At 43.7% G+C, this 20,780-nt stretch overlaps 1 protein-coding gene across 1 annotated transcript; it reads right to left on the reverse strand.

Annotated features, from left to right (window-relative positions):
- Nucleotides 1-1,377: 1,377 nt before the first annotated feature.
- On the reverse strand, nt 1,378-6,860 carry LOC308660957 (uncharacterized protein). Its single transcript, XM_081315604.1, has 2 exons — nt 6,389-6,860; nt 1,378-1,751 (listed from the first exon to the last, which is right to left on the reverse strand). Exons 1-2 carry the CDS (start codon nt 6,696-6,698, stop codon nt 1,471-1,473), a joined length of 591 nt encoding a protein of 196 aa, XP_081171730.1. The 5' UTR covers nt 6,699-6,860; the 3' UTR covers nt 1,378-1,470.
- Nucleotides 6,861-20,780: the final 13,920 nt, after the last annotated feature.

A 20,780-nucleotide genomic window follows, 5' to 3' on the forward strand; every position in this document is an offset into this window, starting at 1 on the left:
AATCGTGCGCATATAAAGAGGATATATAATGTTTTAATTGAATTGGATTCAGAAACGGAATTAGTTAAAGATTGTATGATAAAGTGGGCACAAAATATCCAGGAACCAATTCCGTTGGATATTTGGGAGGTAATCTGGGTTAGAAACGTTAAATTTACTCAGGCTCAAAATTTAAGAGAAAATTTTTATAAAATGTTTTATAGATGGCATTTGGATCCCAAAAAGTTGTCTAACATGTATCCTAACCTACAGTCTAAATGCTGGAGATGTGGTAGTTTAGATGCCACCTACTTTCATATGTGGTGGACTGAGGGCTTTTTTTCTCATAGAACACTCAGAACGGAGTTCCGGCACCTTTTTTGGATGGAACCTTGTAGGGTAGGCAAGGCGGGTTGTATGACATGTGTGAGTTCCGGCACCTTTTTCTTTTGCAAAAAAAGCACTGGGTGGACTTGTAGAAATATAAAAGCTTTTTGGATTAAAATTTGGTGGAACATTCAAAAGATTTTTAAGAGAAAGATAAAAGTTTTCTCCACAATTGTTTTTATTGGGTATTGTTGTAGATTGTGATACTAAAAAAACCAATCTGATGTTGAATTTGATAACAGCAGCACGGTTATTGGTGGGACAATACTGGAAGAAGGATAGTTTACCTACTATAAAAGAATGGGTATTTAAAGTATCGAATCTTGCAGAAAGATTTCTGCTTATTTGAAGGATCATTCACAAGAAAGATATATTTCAGTTTGGAGAAGATGGATAGATTATATTCAGAATAAATATGGGACTAAAAATTTCCACTTAGCTTATGAGTAGATTTTAGAGGGATATTGTTATTAGCATTGATTATTTTTGTTTGTTATTATTATTATTATGTTTTTAATAATTTGAATGTATCTATGTTAAAGGGGAGTTAAAGCACATTATGAATTTGGTTAATTTTATAATGGATAATTTTAGTTAGAATATGATTATTATATCTATAACCCTGTATTCAGCTCTGGGAAGTGGGGCGGGGAGGGGGGTGGTTTGGGGTGGGTGGGTTTTGGGGATATGTATTGTAAAAAAATTTTTTAAAGAACTCTTTAATAAAAAAAAAGTATTACCAACAACCCTCACCCCAACCTACTTATTACTAGTACTTTGCAGCACTTCAGATCCAAAGAATATAAGAATATGCTTTTAAGTAGTTGGGGTCCTGCATTCTGCACCTTTGTCATTTCCTTAAAGAAGGCCTATCTTTTTCTGGGCTCACACAGTAGCCATACAATTAGAGGAAAATGTATATCTTAATTAAGAAGGCACCCCCGCTTGTTCCAAAGCACCTTGTTTCTCCTGATAGTATAAAAAATTCCCTACAACGGCATCCCATTGAATAGAAACATTGGCATTTAATGAAAACACTGAATACCACAGGCGGTGAGACAGCTCATCTTCTGCACAGTTGGATGGACTTCTTCCCGGTGTATTTTATTCTAAAAGAAAAGCATAGGCACTAGAGTCGAGTTCTACCCCTTCCTGGCTGAGAATGTTATACAGGCGGTCTGCAGTGGCCTTGTCCTTTTCACGGGTCCTCCAGGCCCACAGCATGGAGAAAATTTGCATGACAACGTTTTTAGAATGCTCCTCTTGAATTTGCTCCAGACGTGAAATATCCATACGCAGGAACAAAATCCCAATCTCCTTCCAGTTCTTCCCCATTTTCCTGGCTAGTTTCATCAGCTGTTCTTGTGAAACCAGCTTGGGTGGTGCTGAAAAATGAGATAAGAGGGGAAGAGAAAAATTATAGATGTAAAAGAGATGAGCTGACACCTCTTTTTTTATTATCTCTGATAATATCATATAGGTAGCCCTCGCTTAACAACAATAATTAGGACCAGGATTTCTGTTGCTAAGCAAAGTGATTGCTTAGCAACAGAAATCACATGACTTCAGTGCTTAGCAATGGCAAGTAGCAAGTAGCCAGGCTACTTGCAACCTTCCCTCCTGGCTTCCCCACTGACTTTGCTTATGGGAAGCCAGCAGGGAAGGTTGGAAATGCAAGCACATGATTATGGGATACTGCAAATTTGCCAAGAAAGAGTTGTTACTACCACCACCACTGAATGACGGGTCATTAACTGAGGAATATCTGTTCTTGTTTAACATCTATTCAAGGAATTAATACTACAAATGTTACTACTGGAACACCCAGGTCATCATGCAAGATTATATGATGGTGGTTAGGGTCATAAACAGTGCTGGATTATAATCTAGTTTTTATGGGATAAATAGAATAAAGATAAAAAAAATAGCCATCTGCTTGCTGTATTCCTAGGCAACTGAGCAGGGATTTTATTGTTAAATTATTTTAATTTGGGCGTATCGTTCTACAGTACAGTTTGGCATAGCAGTTAAATGCATCATGGTTATAAATTGGGAGACTGTGAATTTTAGTCCTTAGACATGAAACCATCTACATGAAGAAAATGAAAATCACTTCCATAAACGTTGCCAAAACCTGTATGAACTTGTTCATGCCGTCATCATGAGAACCAATTTGAAGGCACAAACACATATACCACAAGCTATATAATGACTACTGGTTGATTATAGTAATGGGCCTTGTATCTGTATACTACTAAAACTTTTGTGTCTGTAACTTTTAACTGGGTGAAACGGTGCACTAAAGGGTAAAACCTTTTGAAATAAGGTACCGCAAATGGGCTTCCTTACAGAATGCACCCAAAATCCAGGATGTATGACTCCTGTGGAACTGAAATCTGACAAACTTTATAGAACAATTTATAATAAAATTATCATTAAATATTTTATGACATAATACAAAATGTTATAAAACATTTCCTGCACTCAATTCGTGATCAAGGGCAAGTACAGGCTTATGCACCAGAGACAAATTCCTTATGTGTCCAATCACAGTTGGCCAATAAAGGATTCTATTCTATTCTACTCTATTCTGTTCTGTTTTTGATATTTAATTGTGGTATTTAATTCATTAGGGACACCTTCAAGGCTGATACATCTGAATTTTTAAGAACTTTTCCAATTAAGGCAGTACAATAGGAGCTCTGCTACTATTGAAACATTAAGGAATCTGATAAGGAAATTATCCATCCCCCAGCAAAGTGGGTGGCAGTTCTGTGGGTTGGAGGAGGAGGAGGAGGAAGAGGAGGAGGAGGCTTCACTAGGGCTCTCTTGAGGGTCATGTAGGGAGGGGGAATGGAGTAAGCCAATATTATATGTAGAAAGAATGGGTCATGGTTTCTTTACTAACACTATGAAAATATTACAGAATAGAATAGAGCTGGAAGGGACCTTGGAGGTCTTCTAATCCATCCTCCTGCTCAAGCAGGAGAACCTATACAATTTCAGACAAGTGACTGTCTAGTCCAGGGGTGTCAAACTCAATTTCATTGAGGGCCTCATCAGCATTGCGGTTGCCCTCAAGGGGCCAGGTGGGTGTGGCCTGGATGGGTGTGGCCTACTGGGTGGGCGTGGCCAGCTCTACATCGTTCTCATCAAGGGTGCCTATGGGGGCCTGGGCAGGAGTGGGACAGATCTGAGGGCCTCTGGCAGGGTCTCTGGGCCAGGGCCAAGGCAGTGGGGGCCGTTCCCTCACTATTTCCAGGATGGCTTCATGGGCCACATGAAACCACTTCGCGGGCCGGATCCGGCCCCCGGGCCTTGTATTTGACATGTCTGGTCTAGTCTCTTCTTTAAAATCTCCAGTGATGGACCGTCCACAATTTCTGGAGGCAAGGTGTTAATTGTCCTCACTGTCAGGAAGTTTCTCTTTAATTCCAGGTTGCTTCTCTCTTAGATCAGTTTCCAACCATTGTTTCTTGTCCTTCCCTCTGGTGCTTTGGTAAATAACGTGACCCCCTCTTCCCTGTGGCAGCCCCTCAAATACTGGAATACTGCTATCATGTCTCCCCTATTTCTTCTTTTCTTTAGACTACCCAAACCCAAGTCCTGCAGCCATTCTTCATATGTTTTAGTCTCCAGGCCTTTGATCATCTTAATTGCTCTTTCTGATTTTTTTTCCCAAACTTTCAACATCTTTTTTGTGATATGGTGACCAAAATTGGCTGCAGTATTCCAGATGTGGTCTTACTACAGTTTAATAAAGCGGTACTAATACCTCGCGTGATCTTGATTCTATGCCTCTGTTTATACAACCCAGGATATTATTAGCTTTTTTGGCTGCTGCTGCACACTGCTGGTTCATGGTTAAACTGATCGTCCACTAGGACTTCAAGGTTCCTCTCACAGTTACTATTTTTAAGCCAGATCTCGCCCAATCTGTACTTGTACCTTTGATTTTTCCTGCCTAAATGTAAAACTTTGCTTTTCTCCACACTGAAACTCATTTTGTTGGATAGGGTCCATTGTTCAAGTTTGTCTAGATCTTTTTGGATCCTGAGTTGGTCTTCTGGGGTGTTGGCTACTCCTGCTAGTTTAGTGTCATCTGCAAATTTGATGAGTTCCCCTTTAATTCCCTCATCTAAGTCATTGATGAAGATATTGAAGAGTACTGGGCCTAAGACGAAACCTTGTGGTACCCCACTGCTTACTTCTCTCCATGTGGATGTAGGGCTGTTGAGGACTAATAGTTGGATACAGTTTGCCAGCCAGCTACAGATCCATCTGATGGTGATGTTGTCCATTCCACCTTTTTCTAGCTTACCAAGGAGTAGGTTGTGGTCTACTTTATCCAATGCCTTACAGAAGTCTAAGTATACTACGTCCACAGTATTTCTCTGGTCTATTAGTTTAGTCACTTTGTCGAAGTAGGTAAACAACTCTCATGGATTTATTTGCAAGCTAAGAGGCTTTTCAGAAACTACAAGGAGTAATTTTTGAGTCCTAATTTTGCTAGTCAAGAGTCAATCATAATTCATGGGATATGTGTTTTTTTTTTAAAAAAACACCACCCCACATTCTGAATAATCCCCAAATCAAGAGCAGCTGCTTGCTCCTTGGCTGTCCTGGAATCTTGAGAGTTTGGGGTCAACTACAAAGGATAGCAGAAGAAAACCTTGCTTTATGTCTGCCACATCAGATGGCACCTGGCTCCGGTGCCCCATGACTTTACTCATCGCTTCTATCAGAGACAGTGCAGCTTATTCTTACTGGCAGATTTGCCATGCTGGTTCTACTTAGACTGCAGCACTTTGGGGGATATCAGGACAGTTCCTCCGAGTTAAAACATCCATACCTTGAGCATTTCAAGTGCTTCTGCTTTCATCCAATCTATTTTTGGTGTTGCATCATCAGTTCAGCCTATGCTCAGTGGATTTTATTTACATCCTTCTTTTTCTCGTAAGCTCATCTGTTCTGCAAAACCGTTGACTTAATCTCTCAATCTCTATTTATTGCTGAAGCCCCTCCTGAATAAGGCTACATTATATACTTTTTGAATTGGGGGGAAAAACTGTAAGCGGTTGCTATCAAAGAAAACATAGCTATGGTATCATGAACTGTATTGTGCCCTCCAACTCTGTCTGCTAATGTGCCACTAAAACTGTTGATGAATTTTAGTCAACCAGCAATCTCAATAAGCAGCAAGCCCATAGTAACCTGGCTCCAGAGTCGTGGATCAAGGCCCTGTCACTCTTTTCTTATGTCAATGTGACCAGTTTAACTACTGCTTTAAAAAAAGATATCATCTGTGTCAGTGTTTCTCATTCTTGGCAACTTTATGATGTAGGGACTTCAATTACCAGAATGCCACACATCTTGAAGTTGTCAAGATTGGGAAATGTTGATGGGGGGACGGGGGTGTCAGTTCAACTCTGAGATATAAATATTAACTTCTATGGGTATCCTGATCTACGTTAACAAACATTATTCTGTATTTACTCTTTCCATCCTTTTAGCATCTGCTTTATTATTAAAAAGTGTATCCTCTCTCTTTTTCTTTGGAATTCCTCTCCAGTTATAACTAGAAAGGACACTTAGCAGCAATCATCCCAGTTCCAGTGATTAGGTTTAAATGCAGGTCTGGCCACCAACAATATTCAAACTAGTTTCCGTACTTTTCCCACTCTCTTCTGCCTCCCCATTTCCATCCCCAGCTGCCTTCTGCCTATGCCTCAATTGTACTGGATTATTTTTAAAAAAACTCGAGAATATTTGAAAGCCTTTCCTTTCCTGCACTGATTTTTTTTGTCTTGTAAAACGCAATGAGTCTCCAGAGGTTTTCTGGGCTGCAGCATGGAACTACATTGCTGTATTTGCAATTTGCTCTATGGGCAATCGGGCGGAGGCGATTCTTGCTACCGGTAAGTGCCCTGTTACCCCGGATAATCCTGCATAAGGTTGAGGACAGCAACTTTGCGTCTCTACTGAGCTCAGTCTGCGGCCGCTTGACTGCCTTTATGCTTACCTGCTGCCGCCGCCGCCGCCGCCCCCGCTTCCCTCTCTTCTTCGGTCCCGTCACGGTGGGGACCCCTTCCTTTCGCTTCGCCCTGAAGTTGCAAGACGAGATCTTTCCTCGGGACTCTGTTTAAGACGTCGGCAAGGACATCTAAGGCTCTTTCGGGGTAATATCGCAGGATCAGCTTCGCTAGATCCACCCGAGAATCAGTGTCGCGTTTCCCGCCCGGGATGGCGTCGGGCAGGAAAAAAACGAACGTCTTCAGCTCCTTGTCTGACAGCTCCTCAAGGACCCCGAGCAGCTTCTGTCTCTCGTCCATGACCGCTTTTCAGTTGGTGGGGCTTCGCTTAGCGGAGGGTCCGGGTCGGAGAGCGGATCGAAACGTCGCTCCCTCCTCCCGCCTGGCCTCAGGGCCGCGTGGCGGGAAAAGGAGCCCGGGAGAACAAAGGGCGCGCGCCAGAAGATGGTTCCTTTCCCTTTCGCTTTCAGGACATTGTTTTTTTTCCCCGCCCGATTGGAAGAGATTCGTGTTCGAGTCGTGAAACTAAAGGGCGGAAGAGGAGTCAAGATTTCCTGGATTTTTTTTTTAAAAAAGAAAACCAACAAAAAAGGCACTCAGGTGTAAAATTCCTCCCTCTGCCTCGCTCACCGTCACTAATCGGGTTCTACAGACGAACGCGCTAAATCTCAATACTGAATACAGTTGGTAGTGCGGGAACAGCACTCCCACTCTGATACGTTTTGAGGGGAAAAAAATCATCGGGATAGGTCTCTTATCAAATGCCAATGCTCTAATTCAGTGTTTTTTTTAAAACTTTTTTTTTCCTCTGAGGACCCCTTGGCACTTTGAAAATTAAGGAAGACCCTGAAGGGATTTTATTATGCTTAAGGTTGATATTAGTAATATTGATATTAGTGATTTAAAAAAGGTGTACGGTTGTATTTATATTTTAGTTAAACAAATCTGTGATAAATACAAGTAAATAAAAAGCTGTACAAAATTTGGCGTTGAGGCCATTTCAGTATAGGCCTTAATTGGAAAACTGTCTTTGTCCCTTTCAAATGATGTGTGGGAGACTTTTGTTACTTTCAAGAATGTCAATGAGGAAGAGTAGAAAATTACTCAATATTTAATCTGGTGTAGGTTTTGTCTTCTATCTCAGTACAGGCCCAGGCTGCCCTACCACTTGTCTCTGGCCATTGTTGTTCCTGGAGAGTGGGTTCAGGTGAAAAGAACTGTCACCTAGAAATACCAGCCCTGAGTGGTCTCAACCATGACAAGTCCTCCTGATTTAAGGAATCAAGGCATGAGTCCATGGAAAGTCCGATCATTCCTTCTCCAGTGACAAGCTCTGCAGCTGGACAGCCTGCAAATGAAATTTCAACCTGCCTCACCTGTTGAACTGTTTCCATCCAAGTATGAGAAAAACCTCAATGGATTGGACTACCCTGGAAATCATGTTCCTGGAACCTGGACTGTGTATTGCAATGTTTTTCTTCTGCTACTGTTGTTTCCCTCATACCTTCTTTGGTAGAAGGAAGGACCATGGGCAAAAGGGAGTTGTGTTTATAACAAGGCTACGTATTCCACTTGCAAAGGGGCAACAGGGTCACTTGTCATGCTCCTGTCAATACAGTGCAGCTTTACCAACAACTTTAAATATGGACATATGGAGGAACATACAAACATTACCTTTTGGGGAAGAATAACACCAGACTTATGGAAAAGTGCCAGAAACTTTTTTTGATGCATGTAAAGCTATTGACTGTAATCAAGCTAAATGGACTAAGTGTGGAGACAGACGTACTCATTAAATGCCAAATATGTTTGCACATCCTACCCAACCTGGCATAATCAAAGGATTCCTGCAACCCAGTGTGCTTCAAGATAACCAGACCAATTGATTTTTCAGTATCATTTGAACTTGCTATCAATTGAACCAGATACAAATGTGGGTTCAAGTTGATCTTCCTGAGCTGGAAACCACATTTGAGATTCCTTCAGTTCAAAGACATTTTTTTATTGATCTGGCCCAAACAATTGTTTCATTTTTAAATGTGAAGCTTGAGAGAACATCACTTCTTATTTTATTTTGACTTAGAAAGAAAAGGACTGTCCAACCAAATGGGTTCTCTATTTTGTCATTGTGGCCCTAAACTGTATTATTAGACCCGAGTCCGATATTACATATAAGGAATATGTCAAAGAAGTCTCTGACAGAATGTGAAAGCTTGTAATCATGTATATGTATCTTTGTTTATGTGCAAGCAACTTTGTAGGTGCTTTATATTGGGAAATTAGTTATATAAAAGCAAATGTTTCATGCTTTAGGTACAGGTGATTGCTTATAGGAAAAGAGCATGACTTTAATAACAACAAAAGAGTGGGAAGAAAGAAACAATGTTAATAATTAAGGTAGGAAAATGGGTTGGGGAAAGAAGACTCAGAATATAACAACTTGCTTCCACAGAAAATTTAGGGAATAATGAATTCCTAAAAGTATAAAAGAATAATTCAGGTAGAAGAGAAAAAGGGTGGAATTAAAGGAAAATAAATAAAGGTTATTCTTTTATAAATTGTATAAAATGTAACACCAATGAATTGTATCAAATGTAACACTAAGATGTGGGGCTATCTATTTCCTGCTCAGACAGAGGTCCCACAAATGGTAATCAACAAAGTTTTTTTTTCAAATGTTAAAAAGCTTCAAAGAAGATAGGAACATCCCAAGGTTGCAAGTAAACAATATAAGATAGTGACGGATAATAATAATAATAATAATAATAATAATAATAATAATAATAATAATAATAAGAAGAAGAAGAAGAAGAAGAAGAAGAAGAAGAAGAAGAAGAAGAAGTTGGAAGGGACCTTGGAGGTCATCTAGTCCAACCCCCTGCTCAGGCAGGAAACCTTATACCATTTCAGGCAAATGGCTGTCCAGTCTCTTCTTAAAAACCTCCAGTGTTGGAGCATTCACCACCTCTGGAGGCAGGTTGTTCCACTGGTTAATTGTTCTAACTGTCGGGAAGTTTTTCCTTAGTTCTAGGTTGCTTCTCTCCTTGACTAGTTTCCATCCGTTGCTTCTTGTCGTGCTTTCAGGTGCGTTGGAGAATAGCTTGACTCCCTCTTCTTTGTGGCAGCCCCTTAGATATTGGAACACTGCTATCATGTCACCCCTCACTCTTCTCTTCGTTAAACTACACATACCCAATTCCAGCAACCGTTCCCTATTTGTTTTAGCCTCCAGCCCCTAATCATCTTTGTTGCTCTTCTCTGTACCCTTTCTAGAGTCTCAACAACTTTTTTACATCGTGGTGACCAAAACTGGATGCAGTATTCCAGGTGTGGCCTTACCAAAGCATTGTAAAGTGGTATTAGTACTTGATCTTGATTCTATCCCTCTGTTAATGCAGCCTAGCACTGTGTTGTCTTTTTTGGCAGCTGCAGCACACTGCTGGCTCATATTGAAGTGATTGTCTACTAGGACTCCGAGATCCCTCTCACAGTTACTACTATTGAGCAAGGTACCACCTATACTATACCTGTGCATTTGATTTTTCCTGCCTAAATGTAGAACCTTACTTTTTTCACAATTGAATTTCATTTTGTTAGATAGTGCCCAGTGTTTGAGTCTGTCCAGATCCTTCTGTATCTTAAGCCTATCTTCTGGAGTATTGGCTATTCCTGCCAGCTTGGTGTCCTCTGCAAATTTGATGAGTTCCCCATCTATCCCCTCATCCAAATCATTAATGAAGATATTGAAGAGCACTGGGCCCAGAACTGAGCCCTGGGGCACCCCACTACACACTTCCTTCCATGTAGATGCAGTTCCATTGAGGACCACACGCTGAGTACGACCTGTCAGCCAGCTACGAATCCATCTGGTGGATTCTATCTGGTGGATTTTTCTATCTTATCAAGTAGTAGATTGTGATCTACTTTATCAAATGCCTTACTGAAGTCCAAGTAAATTATATCTACAGCATTCCTCTGGTCCACTAATTTTGTCACTTGGTCAAAGAATGTAATAAGATTTGTCTGGCATGATCTGTTTTTGACAAACCCATGTTGACTTTTAGTGATGACTTTGTTTGCATCAAGGTGTTCGCTGATTTGTTGTTTGATTATCTTTTCCAGAATCTTCCCAGGTATTGAGGTCAGGCTGATAGGTCTGTAGTTTCCTGGATCTATTTTTTCCCCTTTTTTGAAGATGGGAACTACATCAGCTCTCTTCCAGTCCTCTGGTAGTTCCCCAGTGCTCCAGGATCTATGAAAAATATAGCTCAATGGTTCTGAGATCACGTCTGCCAGTTCCTTGAGAACCTTGGGATGTAATCCATCTGGTCCTGGTAATTTGAACTCGTCTAGGCTGGACAGGTGTTCACTTACCATTTTTTTGCCTATCTTAACTTGCATTTCTATTCTGTTTTTTATGGCACTGGTTTTGGTAGGTTGGACTGTTTTTTCCCTTTGTGTAAAGACAGATGCAAAAAATGAGTTAAATAGTTCTGCTTTCTCCCTATTGCTTGTCACCTTCTTGCCACTTTCCCCCACTAATGGACCAATCATTTCCTTACTTTTTTCTTGTTTTTTATATGTTGAAAGAAGCATTTTTTGTTATTTTTGACTTTGGTCGCAAGCCTTAGTTCATTTTGAGCCTTAGCTTTCCTCACTTCATCTTTGCAGGCACAGGCTATTTGCTGATATTCTGACTTAGTTATGTGCCCCTCTTTCCAATTCTTATACTTGTCCTTTTTATCTTTCAATTTATCAGAGAGTTCTTTATGCAGCCATGCTGGTTTCTTTTGAGAGCTGTTATTTTTCTTCTTTGTTGGATGTAAGGAAGTTGTTACAATAGGTCTTTTGAGTGTAAAAAGCTTCGAAGAAGATATTTTAGAAATGTAAATGACTTCAAAGACTAACTTAGGTTTCTTAGGGGGGCATGTATCGAGAAAAGAAAGTATAATTGCCTGGTTTGAAACTTGCTCAGTGCGCTCTTTGAACCCAATCCAATTTGGGAAGGGTCTAAGAGGCCGCGTTTGCAAACGCTTTCTTTCTTTATTATTTTCAATTTCTTTTCAATAAATCTTTGTTTTTGTTAACCAGACTTCTCTTTGAGTTGTGAGTATCAAATTTTGGGTTTTAAAATCTCACAGTAGTGATACTTTGTAATCATCTTTGTTTATGTGCAAGCAGATTTGTAAATGCTTTATATTGGGAAATTAGTTATATAAGAGCAAATGTTTTACATGCTTTAGGTGATTGCTTACACGAAAAGAGCACGGTAAGGGGAGGGGGAAAAGGAGTTATGGTGGAACCTGGGTTGTTGTGTATGAGTCATCATCTTGGAATTTTTTTGGAGCTGTCTTATGCCTGGTACAAAGACCTGATCTTTTTATTCTGGAAAGGTATAAAAGGTGGAAGACATATTTCCCGGTTGTTTCCTTCATCTCTCTACCAGCCACGAAGAGAGATGGGGGCCCCCAACTCTATTTTGATCAAAATAAAAGTTGTTTGCTTGCTGAAACCTCGGCTCAGGAGTTTCTTTTGGCTCTTTTAAATTCCTGAGTAATGCTGGGTCAATTGTGAGGCTAAGTGGAAAACCTTACAATAGGCTAGCACATAATTTTGATTTTGCAGATCCCTAAGAAACATTGCTCTAACTAGCATTGCAAGAGGGCTAGAGATGCAATATTCTGCCCACAGTGCCAAGGAAACCACATGGACACACACTCAGGATGTTTCCATTATGCTGGATGATGAACTTGCCAGGCTGCAAAATGCCTAGTGAACTGCTCGGGAAGATCAGAGAGCAAGTTCTGTGCCAACAGCTCTCCTTCTTAAGAGAATGGCCCAACAGAAGCTGAAAGGATGTCCAGCTGCTGAAGTGACCAGAAGCAAAAGGAAACTTCACTGCTGCAATGTTTTGCATGCTGGTGCTGTACGGTAGGATGGAACCATCGGAGACAGATGTCTATGGAGATTCTCAGCCATCCAGGTCATAGTTATTATCCCAAAGGTGCTTTTTCAGGTGGCCACTAGACTTCCTTGTTGTGTTTTTTTTTGAAGATGTTTCGCTTCTCATCCAAGAAGCTTCTTCAGCTCAAGAAGTATTTCTTCAGAGCCGAAGAAGCTTCTTGGATGAGAAAAAGCACCTTTGGGACATCAGAGACAGACTTAATACTATCAGAGCAGCATCTCAATACAGAACTCTGACATTCTGGGAATCGACAAACAGCAAGGGGCTGGAATAGATCTACAGCCAGCACATGTTCAGTTGTATGGTCAAAATCAAAGTTTGAATTTTTGCTATGAGCAAGGAAATGGTAGAAAAGCTGGGATTTTCCCATTCATCAAGAGGGTATCAAAGTTGATGCTTAAGTACAGTCCCCCTTAAGTAATAAGATAGTAGTCTCAATTGAGTCAAGCTGATCAAAATTACAGCAATTCAGGCCTATCCTCAAATCACAGATGAGAAGAAGTGGAAATAATTCTTTCTTCGTGGACACCATTCTAGGCTCTTGCCTCTGGAAAGGAAAATTAATTCTTCCAAGACAATATAGTTAATGCTTGTAATGTTTTCCATGTTGCTTTTAATGCTGTTTGTTATTTTTAAACATTATTCCTTGTTTAACTGCTTGCCACCCAGAGTCACCTATGGGAGATGGGCAGCCACATAAATTTATATGTAAATTTATAATAATTTATTAATTCTACTAAAGATGATAGTCTGCATAATGTCAATTAACTTGTAACCTATTTTTGGAGAATCTGTTTCCCTGGGGCATCAGTTCTGAATTATCACCCTTCCTTAAAGAAGTTACGGACAGTATCACTGATTCTCTTTCTCTCGTTTTACAATAATCATTTGAGATGGCCTAGAAAGTGAATGAGATACTAATTTTTAGATTAACTGCTATTTTCTGCTTCATTTTTTTTAAAACTTTGCCCTTGCAAATACTTTTGTACCATTCTGGTTAAAATTGTTTCTGAGAAATATGAATATGTCTACAGTGTGGTTTGGTTTTACAAGATTGCAGCCAGAATAATTTGTGAACTATAGTTTATGCTTTGGTGGATTTTTTCCCCCCTTCCATTCAAACGTGTCCAATTCTTGGAAACTGCCTGGAGGAGACCCTTGGCAAGTTTTCTTAGCAAGGTTTTTCAGAAATGGTTCACCATTCCATCCTTCCTAGGGCTGAGAGTGTGGCTGGTCCCAGGTCATCCACATGGCTTTGAGTCCAAGGCGGAACTAGAATTCATGGGCTCCCTGTGTCCAGCTTGATGCGTTAGCTACTACTGCAAATTGGCTCTGAGTGGATTGTATAAATGCTGTCAGTTCCATTTGATTCACTAAGCCGAACTTAAGCCAAAACTGACTTAATATAATTTGTGAATCAGGCAGCAGAGTAACAGAAAATTAGAGAAATGTGATAACACTAACATGGAAGAGTATCTGTTTTAAAAAAATTACACAAGTTGCATTACGAATGTCAACACACTTTTATTCAAAGTGCCTGCCCTTTCCTCCAATATTAAAAATACAATTGTAGAAACAGCTAAACAAATCTTGTGTTAACAGTAAGAATGTTCTCTTACTCCTTATTTAGCATCATTTTGAATAAAATCCACATGAGTGAATGCTGTGCAAACATTCAAATACTCTGCAGAGAATACTTCAGCCTCTGCAGTGAAATAAAAGATCTCACTTTCTTGTTACCTTGAGAGAAACAATTGAAGCACCATCAGGATTGTGTCCAAAGGCTTTTTTTTGTTTTTTGTTTTACATTGTACTGCAGGAGCAACTTTTTCTCCTTGGATGAGAAACATGGCATGGTGAGCAGATGGCTTTACCCTTGTCTCATACTGCAGTCTATTCTTTTGTGGTCTGGGGATCCCTTTTCTCCAAATATAGTTTCAAAAATCATTCCCACAACACAGTAGGCATTGAATGGATACTGCTGGTGGTAGGTCAGGCTCCTTTCATTCACTGCTGGAGATAAAATGTTGAATGAAAGTGATGGTAGGAAATATAAGCAGTACTTCTGGTATCGTTTCGCTCTACCTACCCATCATTCCTCCTCGATGGTCCTAATGGGAGCTGGATTTCACCAGTATCTGGAAAGCGGCCTATTGATTTAAAAGCAGCAGAGTTTGGATTAAAGCTAGGAGGTGGGATAACCTACATTTCATGGTGGAGCTCTCATGTTTTCTTTTAAATAGGTCAAGAAAGAGAGATCGTTTTGTAAGTCTTGGAGGCAATCAAAGATCGTCATTTACAAATTTTCCTTAGCCCTTTTCCCATGGAACCTGAGCACCGAGAAGGCCCACGTACTTGAGACAGCATGGATCTTTATAGATGTTTTGTTAAAAGCTACATTTCTTTGTCTCCATTAGGTGAGAGCAAACCAAATTTTAGCACCCTCAGGGCAGGAATTGCCAAATACATGGAGGGAGTGGAGGAGACGCCTGATGTGCTGAGAGTCCTTCTTGCCACAGCAGCAGAGGAATGCGCTTGCAAAGTCGCGTGGTCACACAGAGAGACGGACACTTGAGCTGGGTAGTATTTCTTTTATTCGGATCAGGAATGAATCTGGGACAAAGGGGGTTACCTGGTGTTTCTTATACCTGCCCAGGTGAATGATGGCCAATAGAATTGAACCTGGGCTTCCCGCCAGTGCATGTGGCCAATAGGTTTAAACCCTGGCTTCCCGCCAGAGCTGACCATGCTGGGGCTGTCAAACTTGCTCCGTCCGGCTTTTCCCGCCTCAGCGGTTATCGCCTGGAGCTGTCCAGCCCCCTGCTGCGCTGGCATTTCCTGTGTATGCTAGCAGCATACACTACACCCCTTCCCCCATAGTGAGGATTTTCCTCTGTCATACCATCTCCAACTATATACACATATTTACAAAACATAGTTACAATGGATACACTTGTTGATCTGTTGCCCCTTTATGAACGTACATAGTCATCGAGGTAGCTTGGCGCTTTGTGTGGCCTACTTGACCTTCTTGGTACATGTTCTTCCGGAGGTATGGTGGCGTGGCTATTCATTCCTTCCTGAAGCTCCTGTTGAGGAAGGTTGCTGTGTGTCTGTGTGTGTGATTTGCTGGTTCCTGGTGACTGCCTGGTTTCTCTATCAGACTCCTGCCTGTACAGGGGTTGCCATTGCTCCCCCCCAACCATCCTCCTTGGTGAATGTGTTTGTATTGGCTTTTGTGTTGGATCTTCCTCCTCACCCCCCAGTGTGTCCTCTGCCCCCCTTTCCGGAGTCCTTTTCCTCAGTTGATCCAAATGCCTTTTCCACAGGAGTCCCCCCTCCACCCTTACTCTGTAGGAAAGGGGCCCTGTTTGCTCTATAATTTCCCCTGGCACCCATGGATAACCCGTACTGTAGTTCCTGGCCCAAATGAGGTCCCCTGAGGTAAAATGTGTCTTGATGTTGGGGTTCCCCGTGTCTGCGGCTACTCTGTCTGGATGGAGCCTGTCTAAAGTTGTAATGAGGCGTCTCCCCCATCTGAGTTCCGCTGGGCTTTTGCCTGTGGCAGTGCAAGGTGTTGCATGTTGGTGAAGGAGGAATGTGGCTAGTCTTTGCTTCCAATCTCCCTGTACTATGCGCTTGAGTGCATCTTTTGTTGTTCTCACGAATCGTTCTGCCAATCCATTACTGGCAGGGTGGAAAGGGGCCGAGGTGACGTGTCTAATCCCCAAGGTCCTCAGGAACACCTAGAAATCCAAGGAAGTAAATTGCATTCCATTATCTGACACGATTACATCAGGCAACCCATGTGTAGCAAATATCCCCCTCAATGCTTGGATGGTCCCTGCTGATGTCATGCTGCTTACAGGTACCACCTCAAGCCATTTTGAATGACTATCCACAACTACCAGAAATGTGTGACCTTGGAATGGGCCAGCGTAGTCTATGTGCACCCTAGACCAGGGTGAGTGTGTTTCCTCCCACTTATGGACTGGTGCATGTGGTTGTTCTGGCCGTGTCCTCTGGCATGTGTAACACCCCGCTACCTGTGCTTCTATCTCCTTGTCCAACCCTGGCCACCACAGGTAACTCCTTGCTAGAGCCTTCATTCTTACTATCCCTGGGTGTCCTTCATGTAGTGATTGGAGAACTCTTTCCCTGAGCCTTGTGGGAATTATGACTCTGTTTCCCCACAAAAGGCACCCTTTGTGTGTGGACAGTTCAAACCTTCTTGAGAAGTAAGCAGTGAACTCTTGCCCTGGTGATTTGTCTTGCCACCCACTACTCACCCACGAATGAACCCTGCTCAGAACCTTGTCTTTTGGTGTCTCTGTGGCTATGTCCTTCGCGTTGAGGGGGCATTCTGGCAGTTCTTGGATTGCCAGGATTTGGGCAGCCGGTGCTGGGTCCGGCTCCCTGTCCATTAGGGGCAGTCTGCTGAGACCATCAGCATGCCCCATCTCCTTCCCTGGTCTGTGTATCAATTTACAAGAATATGCAGAGAGAAATATTGACCATCTTAGCATTCTAGGTGACAAAATCTGTGGTGTTTGTTTCTCTGTTGTGAATAGTCCTAATAAAGGTTTATGGTCTGTGAAGATTATGAAATCTCTGCCATACAGGTAATCATGAAATTTCTTTACTCCAGCAACCACTGCCAGTGCCTCCTTGTCTATCTGGGCGTAGTTCCGCTCTGCAGCTGACAGGGTTCTGGAGTAGTAGGCGATGGGAGCTTGAGTTCCATCTTCCTTGAGATGGCTGAGCACTGCTCCAATCCCATAAGGGGATGCATCGCACGCAAGACAGATTGGCTGATCTTCCCTGAAATGAGTGACAGTGGCATCGCTTGCTAACATGTTTTTTAGTGTTTGGAATGCTTTTGCATGTTTGTCAGTCCATTCCCAAGGCGCTTGCTTGTCAAGTAGCCTATGTAGGGGTTCTGCAATTGAGGCTTTGTGAGGCAGGAATGTGTGGTAGAAATTGAGGAGCCCCAAGAACGCCTGCAATTCTGGCTTGTTTTTGGGAGCAGGGGCTTCTTTGATTGCCCTCACCTTTGATGCAGATGGGTGGATGCCTTGAGCATCTATCCTGAACCCCAGGAATTCTGTCTCTGGGACCCCAATCCTGCACTTCTCCCATTTGAGTTTGAGACCTGCCCCCCTGAACCTCTCAAGGACCGTCCTTAAACGGGTCGCCAGCACGTCTGGGGAGCTGGCTGCGATCAGGACGTCATCAAAATAAGGGCAAACCCCTGGTATTCCCTTAAGCGTCCTTTCCATCACCTCCTGAAATATCCCCGGCGCTACGCTAACCCCAAACTGCAACCGGTCTACCCGGAACGCTCCCTTGTGAGTGATGATCGTTTGTGCTCTAGCAGCCCCTGGGTCTACCGGCAATTGCTGATAAGCTTGGGCGAGGTCCAATTTAGCGAACACCGACCCGCCTTGTAGGGATGCTAAGATGCTGCTGACTGCAGGGACCGGATAGGAATGGGCACTTAAAGCTCGGTTTATAGTCCCTTTATAATCAGCGCAGATACGAATTTCCCCATTTGCTTTAATTGGCGTTACGATGGGAGTTTCCCAATCTGCTCCATCAACTGGTGTTAACACACCCTGGTCTACCAGCTTATCCAATTCCCGCTCTATCTTTTGTTTTAACGCGAATGGAACACGCCTCGCCTTCATCCTAATGGGTTGTACCTGGGGATCTAGTCTAAATGAGATTGGGGGACCCGTGTACTTTCCCAACTGCCCATCGAACACGTCCGCAAATTCCTCGCAGACTGCTTCTAGGGACAAATGGCTCCGTGTCTGATTAATCCCTGTGATTTTTGATGCCCAAGGCGTTAAACCACCCTATCCCCACAAGGCTAGTCCGCTGGCCCTCCACGACCAACACACTTAATTTACCCTTGAATCCCTTGTACTGCACCCACAACAACGCCTCCCCCCGGATTTTGATCGGTGAATTTTGAAAGTCAGAGAGGGTCAGTCTGGATGTCCTCAAGGGAACCCGTTGGCCGCTCCGCTTGCAAATGTCTAAAAACGTTCTGGCGGAGATGATGGATACGGCTGACCCTGAGTCCAGCTCCATCAAGCAGGGGACCCCTTGCAGCTTCACCCTCAGTTTTATTTTTCGGGCTAGCGCCGCAGGAGCCCCTGTTTTGAAAACGCCCAGCCATCCCGACGTGTGACTCACAGTCAGCCCCAGCGACCGCTTCCCAGTACCTGTGGCATACTGGAACTCGGCTTCCACCTCGTGTAGGCTGTCCCGCTGCTTGCTTCTGCAGACCGCCGCAATGTGCCCCGTTTTTCCGCACGACCGACACTTCGCCGACTTGAAACGGCAGGTAGACCGGGGATGCTGTCCTCCGCAGCTTGCACAACGGGTAGACCGGGAGCCGCTCGCGCCGCAGCCGAAACACTGGGTAGACCGGGGCTGTCCGTAGCCGCTGTTCTGGGTAGACCGGGAGTTGCAGCCGCATTGCTGGGTAGACCAAGGGCGATTCGCGCTGTGGCCATGAGGCTGGGTAGACCGGGGTCCGCTCGTTCCGCATCTGCACTCCTGGTCTCTCTCGCCTGCCGTGGCTGGTCTCGGTTCTTTTCTGTTGTCTCGGTCGGGGTTGAAGGATCGCTGAGGTCGGTTGATGGCATCCACCTCCAGCTCTGCCCCGTCTGCGTCGGTGCCTCTTCTCACCTGGTGGATGGATCCGCCTTCCCTCGTCTCGGGCTCCTCGGCTGCATCCCAGGCTAGGAGTTCGTCTTGGACATCCCTCAGGGTCAGTTTCTGCTTAGCAAAAAGTATCTGGCGCAGCTTCCTGTCCCTCACCTCGCAAACGAGCTGATCCCGCAGCCTAATTTCTAGATTTTCGAAATTGCAAAGGCGAGCTGCCAGCCTCAGAGCTGCCATATACTGTTTGGCAGACTCACCTGGTCGCTGATCCCGTTTTTCAAAACGATACCGCCAGGCGATCTCGGACGTCTCGGGCTTGAAATGTTCAGACAGCTTCGCCAGCAATTCGTTGTAGCCGACGGAGTGGATGTCATCGGGTGCGCAGAGACCGACCGCCAGCTGGTAGGTTTCTGTGCTGCAGCTGCAGAGCAGTACCGCTACTCTCTGCCGGTCCTCCTTCACCCCGTTCGCCCGCAGGTAGCATTCTATCTGCCCCACGAAGGCTTCCCACTCCTCGGGGCGGCCGCTATTGAAAAGGGGATACTGACCCAGTTGTGTCATCCCGTCGTCTCGGTTGTCCTGCGTCTGGATCCGGGGCTGCCGATTGGATTCCGTCCGCGGCTAGCGTTGTCCGATGCAGGATCCCACCTTCGTCGCCAGTGCAAAGTCGCGTGGTCACACAGAGAGACGGACACTTGAGCTGGTTAGTATTTCTTTTATTCAGATCAGGAATGAATCTGGGACAAAGGGGGTTACCTGGTGTTTCTTATACCTGCCCTGGTGAATGATGGCCAATAGAATTGAACCTGGGCTTCCCGCCAGTGCATGTGGCCAATAGGTTTAAACCCTGGCTTCCCGCCAGAGCTGACCATGCTGGGGCTGTCAAACTTGCTCCGTCCGGCTTTTCCCGCCTCAGCGGTTATCGCCTGGAGCTGTCCAGCCCCCTGCTGCGCTGGCATTTCCTGTGTATGCTAGCAGCATACACTACAGCGCTATCTTCGTCAGACGTCATTTTTGAAGCAAAGTAGGCTAGGGCAGGCTGGAAATAGCTGCTTATTGGTGGCAAGACCAGGAACGTGGAGCCACTAGGCGCCAGAAGGTCTTCTGAAACAAGAAAATGATGACCACGTCAAAAGAGAAACAATAGGCGGAAGGGAAAGAACTGCCATGAGACAAAATAATACAAGAATTCCAGCTAATCACATGCTTAGATCTGGCTCAACAAGGTCAACCATATATATATATATATATGTTCCAACACAATCATGAACCCATTAACGGAATACTCCCAAAGTCTCAGCAAGGTCGAAGGCAGGCAGCAATGGAGAGATTTGAACTGCAGGCCTAGCCTCTTCCAGGATGCAGGATCTGGTTCTGGCAGTTTCGCTTCTCAGGCCCTTCAGCTCCTGGAGACAACTCAAGGTAGCCCGGACTCAAAGGAGGTTCCTTATCAAAGGCTCTTAGACCCAGAATTTTCAATACTGCGTGTTGCAGAGCACCTTTTGCAGCTACTGTTATGAGGAGAAGGAAGAAAGGTTTGCTTGTATACCCTGCAGGCTGTAAAACGGAATCTTGCAATAAAACCTTATGGAACCTGGGGTCCCCAAAATGTGCCGGATTCCCAGTCAGAGCCAGCATGCATGGTTGGCAACAGGTTGGGCATATCTGCTGCTCTCAATGGACCTTTGGTTGGTCTTTTTTTTCCTGTTCGGGGCTCCATAAAACAAAAAGGAATGAAGTGA

This window comes from Vipera berus (assembly GCF_964194415.1).
Source record: "Vipera berus genome assembly, chromosome: 2".
Classification (NCBI taxonomy): domain Eukaryota; kingdom Metazoa; phylum Chordata; class Lepidosauria; order Squamata; family Viperidae; genus Vipera; species Vipera berus.